Source organism: Bos indicus, chromosome 11, assembly GCF_029378745.1.
Source record: "Bos indicus isolate NIAB-ARS_2022 breed Sahiwal x Tharparkar chromosome 11, NIAB-ARS_B.indTharparkar_mat_pri_1.0, whole genome shotgun sequence".
NCBI classification, from domain to species: Eukaryota; Metazoa; Chordata; class Mammalia; order Artiodactyla; family Bovidae; genus Bos; species Bos indicus.
The window spans coordinates 47,167,119-47,180,156 of record NC_091770.1 but is presented as its reverse complement, the minus strand read 5'-3'; the positions used below and the strand labels follow the sequence as shown (position 1 = coordinate 47,180,156).

At 41.3% G+C, this 13,038-nt stretch overlaps 1 protein-coding gene across 2 annotated transcripts in view; it reads right to left on the bottom strand.

Moving 5' to 3' along the window:
* The window catches only part of EIF2AK3 (eukaryotic translation initiation factor 2 alpha kinase 3), an 81,812-nt gene that overhangs the window by 54,857 nt on the left and 13,917 nt on the right, over window positions 1-13,038 (bottom strand). For both annotated transcript variants that reach the window (XM_019970273.2, XM_019970274.2), the window contains one exon: window positions 9,221-9,350. In XM_019970273.2, the coding sequence (XP_019825832.2) occupies window positions 9,221-9,350 (130 nt within the window). The remainder of the gene's footprint in view (window positions 1-9,220; window positions 9,351-13,038) is intronic.

Below are 13,038 nucleotides of genomic sequence, written 5' to 3'. Positions count from 1 at the left end.
CACAAGGGGTCAGTTTCCTACAAAACAGAGTCAATCAATTTCTCACTTGACAACATGCATGCTGGAATAAATCGATTTAGTTCACAGCACTGCTTTCAGACACGCTAAGGGATGAAAAAGACAAAATTATGTCAAAGCACTGTTTCACTTCTATAATTAAAAGAAAAGCAATTAACCTAAGCAATTATTTAAATATTGGCTTGCTCCATGACTGACAGCGACTTTTCCAAATAAACCACCATCTGAGATGGTGCTCATCTAACATTCACATTGTGCTAGTTTATGTACAAATGAAAAACTGCCAAATGATCAGACATCTTTCAGTATAAATTATAGAATCTTTAAAAGAGATTACAGAGTCTCTTTTAATAAAGCAATGCTCAAAACAGTCTACTGATGGACCCTTTATGAACAAATCAAGTAACCATTAAAAATGTACTCTTTTTCAAAGGCTCCCTCCACCAACCCTCAGCCTCTTGAAGGCCCATCTTAACAAATGCAGTCTGATGCAGGGCAGGGAGGAGGCTGGAAGGCTCTCGGATTATAGTTGTTTCTGCACCTGTCTGAAACCAAAGGGCAGTGTGTCCCTTGGGGAGAAACATGCCTAAAATAAAATAAAACAAAACCCCAAACTCTAAGTATAGACTTATAATAGAATTGTTTGTTCCTTTTAAGAGGAAAAAAGGGGAGGACATTTTAACAGAAAAATGAAACAAAAAACAAATATGGTATCTCTAAATAAAGAAAAGGTAAAAATATTGTCTAAGGATAGACTAGCTATATATACACAGTTATAATATACATTCTAAATACAGATAAGGAAGGTCTTTGTATTTATAAGTGTGTTTCAAAACATAGAGAAGTAAGCAGATAGTTCAAGAATCTGATGTCTACTTAGATTTGGTGAACTGTAATCCTAATGCCATCCAGAGACCCCAAAGAAAAACCATGCTACTACTTACAATAGCCAGGACATGGAAGCAACCTAGATGCCCATTGGCAGATGAATGGATAAGAAAGCTGTGGTACATATACACAATGGAATATTACTCAGCCATTAAAAGGAATGCATTTGAATCAGTTCTAATGAGGTGGATGAAACTGGAGCCTATTATATAGAGTGAAGTAAGTCAGAAAGAAAAACACCAATACAGTATACTAATGCATATACATGGAATTTAGAAAGATGGTAACAATGACCCTTTATGTAAGACAGCAAAAGAGATACAGATGTAAAGAACAGTCTTCTGGACTCTGTGGGAGAAGGTGAGGGTGGGATGATTTGAGAGAATAGCATTGAAAAATGTATATTATCATATGTGAAACAGATTGCCAGCCCAGGTTCGATGCATAAGACAGGGTGCTCAGGGCTGGTGCACTGAGATGACCCTGAGGGATGGGATGGGATGGGGAGGGAGGTGGGAGGGGGGTTCAGGATGGGGAACACATGTACATCCATGGCTGATTCATGTCAATGTATGGCAAAAACCACTACAATATTGTAAAGTAATTAGCCTCCAATTTAAATAAATAAATAGATTAAAAAAAAAAAAAAAACTACCATGCTAAGGAGATCCAACCAGTCCATCCTAAAGGAGATGAGTCCTGAGTGTTCATTGGAAGGACGGATGTGGAAGCTGAAACTCCAACACTTTGGCCACCTGATGTGAAAAACTGACTCATTTGAAAAGACCCTGATGCTGGGAAGGATTCAAGGCAGGAAAGAGGGGGACGACAGAGGATAAGATGGCTGGATGGCATCACCGACTCAACAGACGTAAGTTTGGGTAAACTCCAGGAGTTGGTGATGGACAGGGAGGCCTGGCGTGCTGCGGTACATGGGGTCACAAAGAGTCAGACACGACTGAGTGTCTGAATTGAACTGAACTGATGTCACAAAAAATTTTTAAACCATCAGTGAAGAACCATGGCCAAATCTCCTGAGTGCTTTGACTCTGCATATAAATCACTAGAGAAAAGCAAATTGGATTTCAGGTGGTCCTTCTAAAAACTGAAAACAAAATTCTTAACTACTGTCAAAAGTATTTGATTTAAATAGATAGCCAGTGGGAATTTGCTGTATGACTCAGGGAACTCAAACTGTGGCTCTGTGACAGCCTAGAGGGGTGGGATGGGAGGTGGAAAGGAGGTTCAGGAGGGAGGGGACATATGTATACTTATGGCTGATGCATGTCGATATATGGCAGAAATCAGTACAATATTATAAAGCAATTATCCATCCATTAAAAATAAATAATTTTTAAAGAAAGTATTAGATATAGAACCTAGGAGTACATGTGCTGAAGGTAACAGAGTGAACTTTAGGTTCATCATTCATTCTGACACACAGACACACACACACACATTTTAGCTTGGTTTATATCACTGTTCTTTTGAGGAAGTTTATAAATACCTAGTTAAGAGGAAAGAGTGGCAAATCAGATCTCTGTCCCAAGGCAACTCAACCTTCCTGCAGCTTACAGTTCATTCTAAAAATAATGTGAAACTCTTGTTTTTAATGGAACCATCAATCTCTCTTATCCTCTGGGAACTCATTTTTTTTCCTTAACACAATTGAAACATGACTAAAGCAACATAATAAGCTATTTTATATGCCTTTTGAGTCAGAAAAGGTTAAGGGCATCATCAGAGCAGGTTGAGAGGCAACAAGATATGTACCTAACGGTTGTGAATTTGTGTTATTTTTAAACGAATCCTTAAAGGTACTAAAAAGGGAAATAAAAAAATTCCTCTAGATAATTTATAAGGGTGTTTCATGTATTTGATGGTACCTGAGCCCTGAAGTTAGGACAATCTTTAGAAATTTAGTCCTATCCATCATTTTACAGAGAAGGAAATTAAAGCTCTCCTGAAATAAAGAACATGAGTTTGCACAAGCTCTGGGAGATGGTGAAGGACAGGGAAGCCCGGAGCGCTGCAGTCCATGGGGTCACAAAGAGTCAGACACGACTGAGCGACTGAACAACAGCAACAACAACTGAAATAATTTAGCCAAGTCACACAGCCAGTTAACAGCAGCATCTCAACTAGAAGTAGCCCCTGAATCCTGGTGCATACTCCATACCACACAGACTACAAAGTTCCTGTGATGCTCTCACTTTATTATCACGCAAAAGTACATGTGACTCACAACCAATTCCTCTAGCACTAATAACTTTAAAAGTTTCTTTACCACTGAGTCACCTGGGAAACATCAGATCAATCACTTTAATAATCACTGCACAGAGGACTTTCCTCGTGGTCCAGTTGTTAAGAATCTGCCTGCCAATGCAGGGGACACAGGTTTGGTCCTTGGTCCAGGAGGTTTCTATAAGCCATCGGGCAGCTGAGCCCAGGCACCACAACTACTAAGCCTGCACTATAGGGCCCACATGCTGCAACTACTGAATCCCGTGTGCCTAGAGCCTGGGCTCTGCAACAAGGGAAGTCACTGCAGTGAGAAGCCCGTGCACAACTAGAGAAAGTCCACAAAGCAGTGAAGACCCAGTGCAGCCAAAAATAAATAAATAAATAGCAAAAGAATAAAAATAAAAAATAATCACTGCATAGAGAATTGGAGAAGGCGATGGCACCCCACTCCAGTACTCTTGCCTGGAAAATCCCATGGACGGAGGAGTCTGGTAGGCTGCAGTCCATGGGGTCGCTAAGAGTTGGACATGACTGAGCGACTTCACTTTCACGCACTGGAGAAGGAAATGCACTTCAACCCACTCCAGTGTTCTTGCCTGGAGAATCCCAGGGACGGGGGAGCCTGGTGGGCTGCCGTCTATGGGGTCACCCAGAGTCGGACACGACTAAAGCGACTTAGCAGCAGCAGCATAGAGAATATGTTCATCACAGCACTGTTTATAACAGCCAGGACATGGAAGCAACCTAGATGTCCATCAGCAGAAGAATGGATAAGAAAGCTGTGGTACATATACACAATGGAGTATTACTCAGCCATTAAAAAGAATACATTTGAATCAGTTCTAATGAGGTGGATGAAACTGGAGCCTATTATACAGAGTGAAGTAAGCCAGAAAGAAAAACATCAATACAGTATACTAATGCATACATATGGAATTTAGAAAGATGGTAACAATAACCCTGTATACGAGACAGCAAAAGAGACACTGATGTATAGAACAGTCTTTTGGACTCTGTGGGAGAGGGAGAGGGTGGGATGATTTGGGAGAATGGCACTGAAATATGTATAATATCATATATGAAACGAGTCACCAGTCCAGGTTCAAAGCATGATACTGGATGCTTGGGGCTGGTGCACTGGGACGACCCAGAGGGATGGTATGGGGAGGGAGGAGGGAGGAGGGTTCAGGCTGGGGAACACATGTATACCTGTGGCAGATTCATTTTGATATATGGCAAAACCAATACAATATTGTAAAGTTAAAAAATAAAATTAAATTAAAAAATAAAAAAATAAATACGTACTATAAATAGTTTGTAAAAAAAAATTAAGAGATCACTGGTAAGCTCTTTTATTTTCAATCATCTATTCATTTAAATAATGTGTTGCAATAAGACATAATCCTTGGTAATCAAAAGACTCAAGTCATAATTTCATCCATAAAAATGAACTCTGTATGTATTCAAGTAAGGTTTATATAAGGTACATAAGATTTATTCTGATTCTAAAATTGTTATGATTTAGAAAATTATGTTTGAAATATATTCAAAGCCAATAAAAGTTTGAAATCTAAAAAAAAAAAAAGAATACACCTTCTCTGGTCTTCTGGGTTTAATCTGTTTTATCTTCATACCACTCCTGATGAAAGTATGGAGAAACTGACACTCTAATAGAGGAGTCAACAAATGGAGACTTACTGTCACGTGGGTGGCTCCTGTTACATCTCCCCACGAGTTCCTTCTGCCTGCTGGGTTCTACCCAGTCCTTCTCTCTACACTATCTGCCCTAGCAAATGCTGAGCTTCAGACAAAGAAAATTAATTTTTCTCCCTAAAAGCTAAGGACTGTCATAAAATAGTCTATCAGATGCATTCAGAAGGGTACTGTCACGCTATGCATCTAATCTGGGGCATTTCAAATAGCAGTTTCTGTTCCTCTTTTGGTGGTGTGTCGTCCAGTTTCTGAACATAACTTCTAGAGGATGAGTGACGCACACCTTGCTGAGTAACGGGTGACCCAAGCCCACCTGTTCTCTCTCCTTGTTAATGTTTATAACCTTACCAATACTCTCCTAATACTTCTATTATATACTAGATCAGTTGGTCTCAAAGCACGGTCTGTGGATTCTGTCTCAAGTGCAGATGGTCAAGCGGTTTTCATAAGAAGGTGGTGCTATCTGCCTTTCCCTGGGGTGATATTTGCATTTACGGTGTAGAAGCAACAGTAATTAAAACTGTGCTTTAGCCTGAATCTAGCACCAAATCTGTAGTCCTGGAATCTTCACTTGTCACACACTTGTGACAAAATAGAAGGAAAAAAGTTTCACTCAAGAATGTTCTGATGATACCCCAACGTTCATTGCAGCACTATTTACAATAGCTAAGACATGGAAGCAACCTAGATGTTCACTGACAGATGAATGGATAAAGAAGTTGTGCTCCATATATACAATGGAATATTACTCAGCCATAAAAAAGGAAAGCATTTGAGTCAGTTCTAATGAGGTAGATGAAACTGGAGCCTATATACAGAGTGAAGTAAGTCAGAAAGAGAAAAACAAATACCATATATTAACACATATATATAGAATCTAGAAAGACGATACTGATGAACCTATTTGCAGGGCACCAGTAGAGATGCAGGCATAGAGAACAGACTTATGAACAAAATGGAGGAAGGAGAGGGTGGGACGAGTTGAGAGAGCAGTACTGAAATATACATATGACCATATGTAAAAGAGATAGTCAGTGGGAATTTGCTGTATGATGCAGGGAGCTCAAATCTGATGCTCTGGGACAACTTAGAGGGGTAGGATGGGGAGGGAGGTGGGAAGGATGTTCAAGAGGGAGGAGACATACGTATGCCTATGGCTGATTCATGTTGATGTACGGCAACCACTGCAACATTGTAAAGCAATTATCTTCCAATTAAAAATAAATTTCTTTAAAAAACAGTGTTCTGATGAAACAATAAAAATTAATTTCATCAAGTTGTGACCCAAATACATACCTTTCTACTATTCTGCCCAACCAACCAGGAGGTATACATTAAGGACTTCAGCCACAAATGGAAGCATGTTTTGAGAAAAAGCAATTGTGAGACTGAGTTTTGAGCTGAACTAGCAGCACTGCTCACAAAGCTCCATTTTTACTTGAAAAACTGAAAGGAAAGCTATGATTATGAGACTTGGGTATCTGGCAGACATTTTCTCAAAAATAAACAAAGTGAACCTCTTACTTTGAGGAAAACAATTGACTGTGTTAATGATCAAATCTAAGTTGCCAAGTGAAAATTAGAATCTTGTAAAAGCTGTATCTTCCCATGTGAGCTTCCCAGTACTTAAAGGATTTTCTCATGAGATTGGTGGGGATAATAAAAAGTTTGACTTTATAAAACATTCTACAAGGAAATATGTCAACATTTGGAAGATCTGTGTAACTCAATGAATCAATATTTTCCCAATGATGTTAGAAGATCAGGCATGAGTAAAAAGCAAGACAGGCCAATGGATGTTACTGCAACAGAGTACAACTGCTCATTGATATGATTTCAGATTCCACAGGGCAACTAACCTTCCAGAAACTTTCACCTGTTCTTGTGTAGAACCAAAAAAGAATGACCACAATTATCTGAAAAGGCTACTAGAATACTCCCTTTTCCCAACTACCTGTGGATTTTCTTCTTCAAATAGCTCAATCAAAACAACAATGCAACATGGTGAAGGCAGAAGCATGCAGGAAAATCAAGCTGTTGTCTATTAAACTAGAAACAGGACATTTAAAACAAGAGAGTCCCATAACCAGTGCGAGTCTGATATTTGAAGCAGGGCACCCAGAACCAGTGCTCTGTAGCAACCTGGAGGGATGGGGCGGGGAGGGAGTTGGGAAGGGGGTTCAGGATGGAGGGGACACATGTACACCTATGGGTAATTCCTACTGATGTATGGCAAAACCCATGACAACACTGTAAACTAATTATCCTCCAGTTAAATAAATTTCAAAACAAAAAAACAAGAGAGCCCTAATAAACCACAGAAAATGGTAGGGACAGTGAGAAAATTGAATTGTAGTTTAAAAAACAGCTAATATAACTACTATAGTAAGAAAAGCTTCAAGGTTGACCGGCTGCTTATAATTTAAACACACTCAATGGCACTCAGGTTATCACAACTATTTGTCATAACATGCAATTTCTCTTTTTGTCAGTATGTATATTTTAGTTTGTAAAAGCACACATGCTTTACACCACTACAACACACCAGAATGTTACCTCAGGCGTAAACAGCTTACAGTCTTCTGATTTTGCTCATCATCTTTTACGTCTAGTTTGAAAATAAAGCAAAATGTGCATGCCCAAGCATTATCCCAGGAGGACACAAATAAATGACTCTTCAGTCTGGGTAGTAATTCATTTGACTATGGCACCTGATTCAAAATTTGTAACTTAATTTATAATCAAAGTGCTTTTATATTAATAATTCACAACACAGAAGTTCACGATTCTCGACAGATGTTTTCAGCATCCTGCTGGATAAGCAGCTGGCACTCTGAAAGTCTACTCAAAGCTTAGCACATAGCAAGCGTGGAGGCTGGGCAGTGCCACATCCCTAAGTATCTGCCTGGGTGCTCCAGAACATAATTCAACCTGGGTTTTCTAGAGAGCAGTGGGGTCACTGATGCAGTTTTTCCATCCTAATGTTCCATCACCACTAATCAGGTCATTCTCAAGCCCCTCATGCTAGGTTTTTCCCAAACTTGGTACCAGCTTAAAGCTTTTTGAAAGGGGAAGATTGACAACGAAAGGGGAAAAAGAGGAGGACTTCCCTGGTGCTCCAGAGGGGCCTCCCTGGTGGCTCAGACAGTAAAGAATCTGCCTGCAATGCATGAGACCTGGGATCGATCTCTGGATGGGGAAGATCCCTCAGAGAAGGGAATGGCTACCCACTCCAGTATTCTTGCCTTGAGAATTCCACAGACAGAGGAGCCTGGCGGGGCTACAGTCCACGAAGTCACAAAGAGTCAGACATGACTGAGAGATTAACACTTTCCCTGGTGGTCCAGTGGTTAAGACTGCATGCTTCCACTGCAAGGGGCTTGGGTTTGATTCCTAGTCAGGGAACTAAGATCCCACGTCCTACAAGGTGAGGCCCAAAAAAAAAGAGAGGGGGTGGGGGCAGAAGGAGGAAGAGTACCCTAGTGATTATCCTCTAAGAACAAGGTAAAAGGCTGAGAATGTTCTGGAAAACAGATGACTGCTTCTATGTCAGCAGTCATAACTCAAAAGAGGGACCTGTTTTAAATGATTTAAACAAGAGGGTAGAGTGCCAGAAAAGGAGAGAGTCTTCATCTAAGTCTAGACTAAAGGTGAGAAAAATAAACTTCTGTCATTTAATTCCCCTTAACCTGTTCCTCTCATTGAGGTAGGTAGGCAATGTCGTGACTTTATCGATGCAGATGCTAAAGCTCTGAGGGGCTAAGTCACCTGCACAAGTTCAGGAGTCACGTGCCAGAAAACTTTTGAAAGCAACTAATTGCAAATAATCCAATTTGTTTAAAATTACAAGAAAATTTCAGGTGAATTATATTTAAAATTAAGATGGACAACTGAGGGAACACATAGGGAATAATTTATGGGGTTTTGCAACATGTATTTCCAACTGTTAAAACACAGTTGTTTACATTTGTTTTATTATTCCTAGGGACCTCGTGATGATGATGATGATGATGTTAGGAAGAAGAAATTATGATCATGTTACAGCTCAGAAAATGAGCTTTACTGGTACAGCAGATAGTATCCTCAATTACTCATTTATACGATTAACTCATTTCAGGCCCCAAACAATCCTAAGAAGTAGGTGACATCATCCACCTCATTTTACAGAAGGGGGAACTGAGGGAAAGAAGAGCTAAGAAAATGCCTCCAGGGGACACAGCTTGCTAGAGACAGACACCCCCCACACCTAGGTGATCAGCTCCTGAGCCCCAGTCCTATAAGCAAAATCTACTAGTAATAGCAACAAGTGCTCATTTTAACTAAGTTTCCCTGTCGACACATAACAGAAAATACTCACCTCTGGTTTGCTAAGGCTGGATGACACCAAGGAACCAGACCCCACGTCCAAATCCCACTGCTTTTTCCCATGATTCTCAGGATCCAAGGCAGCAATTCGGCCATCTAAAGTGCTGATGATCACTAATGATCTGTAAAATTCAAAACGAAAAGGACAGAGTTAAAAAGATACCAAAGGCATACACTTAAAAGAAACCAGCCTCTCCTGGACTTCCCTGGTGGTCCAGTGGATAAGACTCTACCTGCCAGTTCGGGGGACGTGGGTTTGATCTCCAGTCCAGGAAGACCCCACACGTCACAGTGCAAGTAAGTCCATGTGCCACAACTACTGAGCCCAAGCTCTAGAGTCTGTGCTCCACAACAAGAGAAGCCACCACAAGGAGAAGTCCATGCACCACAACAAGAGAAAAGCCAAAGAGCAGCAACAAAGAGCCAGTGCAGCCAATAAAGAATGAAAGAAAGAAACCAGCCTCTCCCCAGGGCTTTGTCTGTAAGGGCCGGGAGCAGGGGTACATCCCCATGAGACTTGTAGTCTTTCCACCTTGTCTTGAGCTCTCCAAGACAACCGCACTATGCCCTTTATCTGCTTGTGCCACTTATGAAAAGCCCCAGAATCCAAGGTCACTCCTCGTCCCCACACTCTAATCCCCACTTGGAACTCAACATACCCTGTTCTGTCCTTTACTCTTGTATTTCCCCAACTCCTGAAGCCTTCACCCTAAAACAGCCTCCCCTGAACGTCCACTCACCTTCTTGCTCTAAAAGAAACCTGAGGACACTCCTTCAGAAGCTATGAGAATTTTTTTTCTCCATCACCCTTACCACGTCCAGTGATGGGATAAGTGTAGTCCTCGTACCGTGCTACCATTTCTAGACTATTTTCTTTCCTTCCTCTCTAAAAACCCTCAGGATCAAATCATTCCATCCATTACCCCTCCTAATAATTGTCTTTTGATCTTTGGGTCGCTGGCTCCATTCCTTGGGAATTCTGGGCTCCTAGTTCATTGTCACTATTAACACATTCTGTGGGTTTTCATGATCTGTCCACCTTGCCTCAGTCATTCCCATGAACAGACCTAAGACCTTGTCATTACCTATCACAGCTTCTCTGTCCCACTGAAATTTTAAGCATCCAACCCCAAGCCACAAACTCCTCTTTTCAGCTCACCTCCTCTACTTCTCTGACCCCACCAGAATCTATTAGCTATTGATCCTACCACTGTTACCCTGAACTTCACTACCATTATGCCTTTACTTTTTCCTTATCCAGTTTTTCATTTTGGTTTTTTCCTTAAAGCCAAGATAGTTTTTATTTACTTGACTGCACCGGTCTTAGTTCTCACATTAGGGATCTTTGCTGCCGAGTGTGTGATCTGGCTCTCTGACCAGGGATTGAACCCAGGACCCCTGCATTGGGAATGCTGTCTTAACCACGAGACTGCCAGTGAAGTTCCTCTTATCCAGCTTATATTCCACATCTTTCATCTTAGGCACTTCCCTGCTCATGCCTTCAATTCCCTTTTTCCTCTCCTACACATCACACTGGACTAGCAGAACTCCAACCTGAATTAAACTCAACTTTCTGCCTTTGCTCCATCTTGCATCTGTGCGGTTGAAGACAAACATAACCATGCTGACAGGTCTCACTTTTATTCACTTACCATCAACATCAAAAGGGCTACAAATGTTGTTCCACAATCATAATATGGTTCCTAGTCTATCCTCTCCCACTGTCCCAGGTTAACTATTTCATTCTGCCTTTGTCCTCAGACTTCCTACACTACTTCTTCCAAGCTCATGCATCCAAGGGACTAGGCCTCCTAGATAGGTGTTTACTAACAAAAACAGAAATAATCAAGAGATCCCACCATCTCATCTCTCTGTGTATCAGCACTTGGACCCATGAAATCCCCTTCGCCTCCTAGTACTGCAAATGAATTGTCCACATTCCCATCCACTCCCAACACTTCCACTCAGGCAACAGGTCTTTCCCCATGCATATGTGAGGACTATTTCCTCAAAATCTTTCCTCTTGCTTTCCCATCAATTATTTCCCCTCTAAGACGGCACTCCCCACCCCCAGTCATCAAACCTGCTACTATTTCTCCCAACTTAAAAACCAAACCAGATTACACATAACCATCAACTCTCCCTGCTCCAGCTTCCAATCCATTGCTTGCCCCACTTTGGAACAAAGCTCCTTGAAAGAGTTGTTGTGTAGTCTTAGTCTCCAAATCCTCTCCCCACTTCCTGTACTGAACTATTTCTAATCAAGTTTTTGTCTCTACCCCTCCATTGAAAAGGCTTTAATGGAACTCACCCATGCCTTTCACAGTGACAAATCCCATTCACTTGACCATCCAGTAGCACGTGACCAGCCACTTCTCCTGCTCTCTATCAGCTACATTATTTCCCCCTAGTTTACTGGCACTTTTAAAAAAAATTGTAGCTGATTTACAGTATTGCGTTAGCTTCTGGTATACAGCAAAATGATTCAGTTACATATATCTATGTTCTTTTTCATATTCTTCTTTTTGCTTTATTATAGGATATTGAATGTAATTCCCTGTGTTACATCAAGAAGAACTAAAGAGCCTCTTAATGAAGGTGAAAGAGGAGAGTTAAAAATGCTGGCTTAAAACTCAACATTCAGAAAACTAAGATCATGGCATCCAGTCCCATCACTTCATGGCAAATAGATGGGGAAACAATGGAAATAGTGACAGACTATTTTTTGGGGCTCCAAAATCACTGCAGATGGTGACTACAGTCATGAAATTGAAAGACACTTGCTAAGTGTCTAAGAAAAGCTAAGACTAACCTAGACAGCATATTAAAAAGCAGACATTACTTTGCCAACAAAGATCTGTATAGTCAAAGCTATGGTTTTTCCAGTAGTCATGTATGGATGTGAGAGTTGGACTATAAAGAAAGCTGAGCGCTGAAGAATTGATGCTTTTGAACTGTGGTATTGGAGAAGACTCTCAAGAGTCCCTGGGACTGCAAGGAGACCAAACCAGTCAATCCTAAAGAAAATCAGTTCTGAACATTCATTGGAAGGACTGATGCTGAAGCTCCAATACTTTGGCCACCTGAATGTGAAGAGCCAACTCATTTGAAAAGACCCTGATGCTGGGAAAGACTGAAGGCAAGAGGAGAAGGGGACAACAGAGGATGAGATGGCTGGATGGCAACACCAACTCAATGCACATGAGTTTGAGCAAGCTCCAAGAGATGGTGAAGTACAGGGAAGCCTGGCATGCTGCAGTTCATGGGGTTGAAAGGAGTCGGACACGACTGAGCCACTGAACAACTCTGTGTTATACAGTAGGATTCTATCCATGAACAGAGGAGCCTGGCGGGCCCCAGTCCATGGGGTCGCAAAGAGTGGGACACCACTTAGTGAATAACACACACATTAGGACCTAGTTGTTGATCCTCCATCAGCCACCCTTCACACAGCTTCCAGAACACCATTCTCTCCTGATCATTTTTTCTCCATTCTAAGCTTCCTTTCTCAGTCTCGTTTCCTGGTTGCTCCTCATCTCTCCTATCTCCAAAAATATTCTCTAGCTACATGTACTTTTCTTTAGTGCTCTCTTAGATTAAAATATCATCTATTCCTGGTGGCTTAGAAAGTAAAAAATCCACCTGCAATGCAGAAGACATGGGTTTGACCCCTGGGTTGAGAAGATCCCCTGGAGAAGGAAATAGCAAACCACTCCAGTATTCTTGCCTGGAGAATCCCAGGGACAGAGGAGCCTGGTGGGCTGCCATGTATGGGGTCACACAGAGTCAGACACAACTGAAGCGACCTAG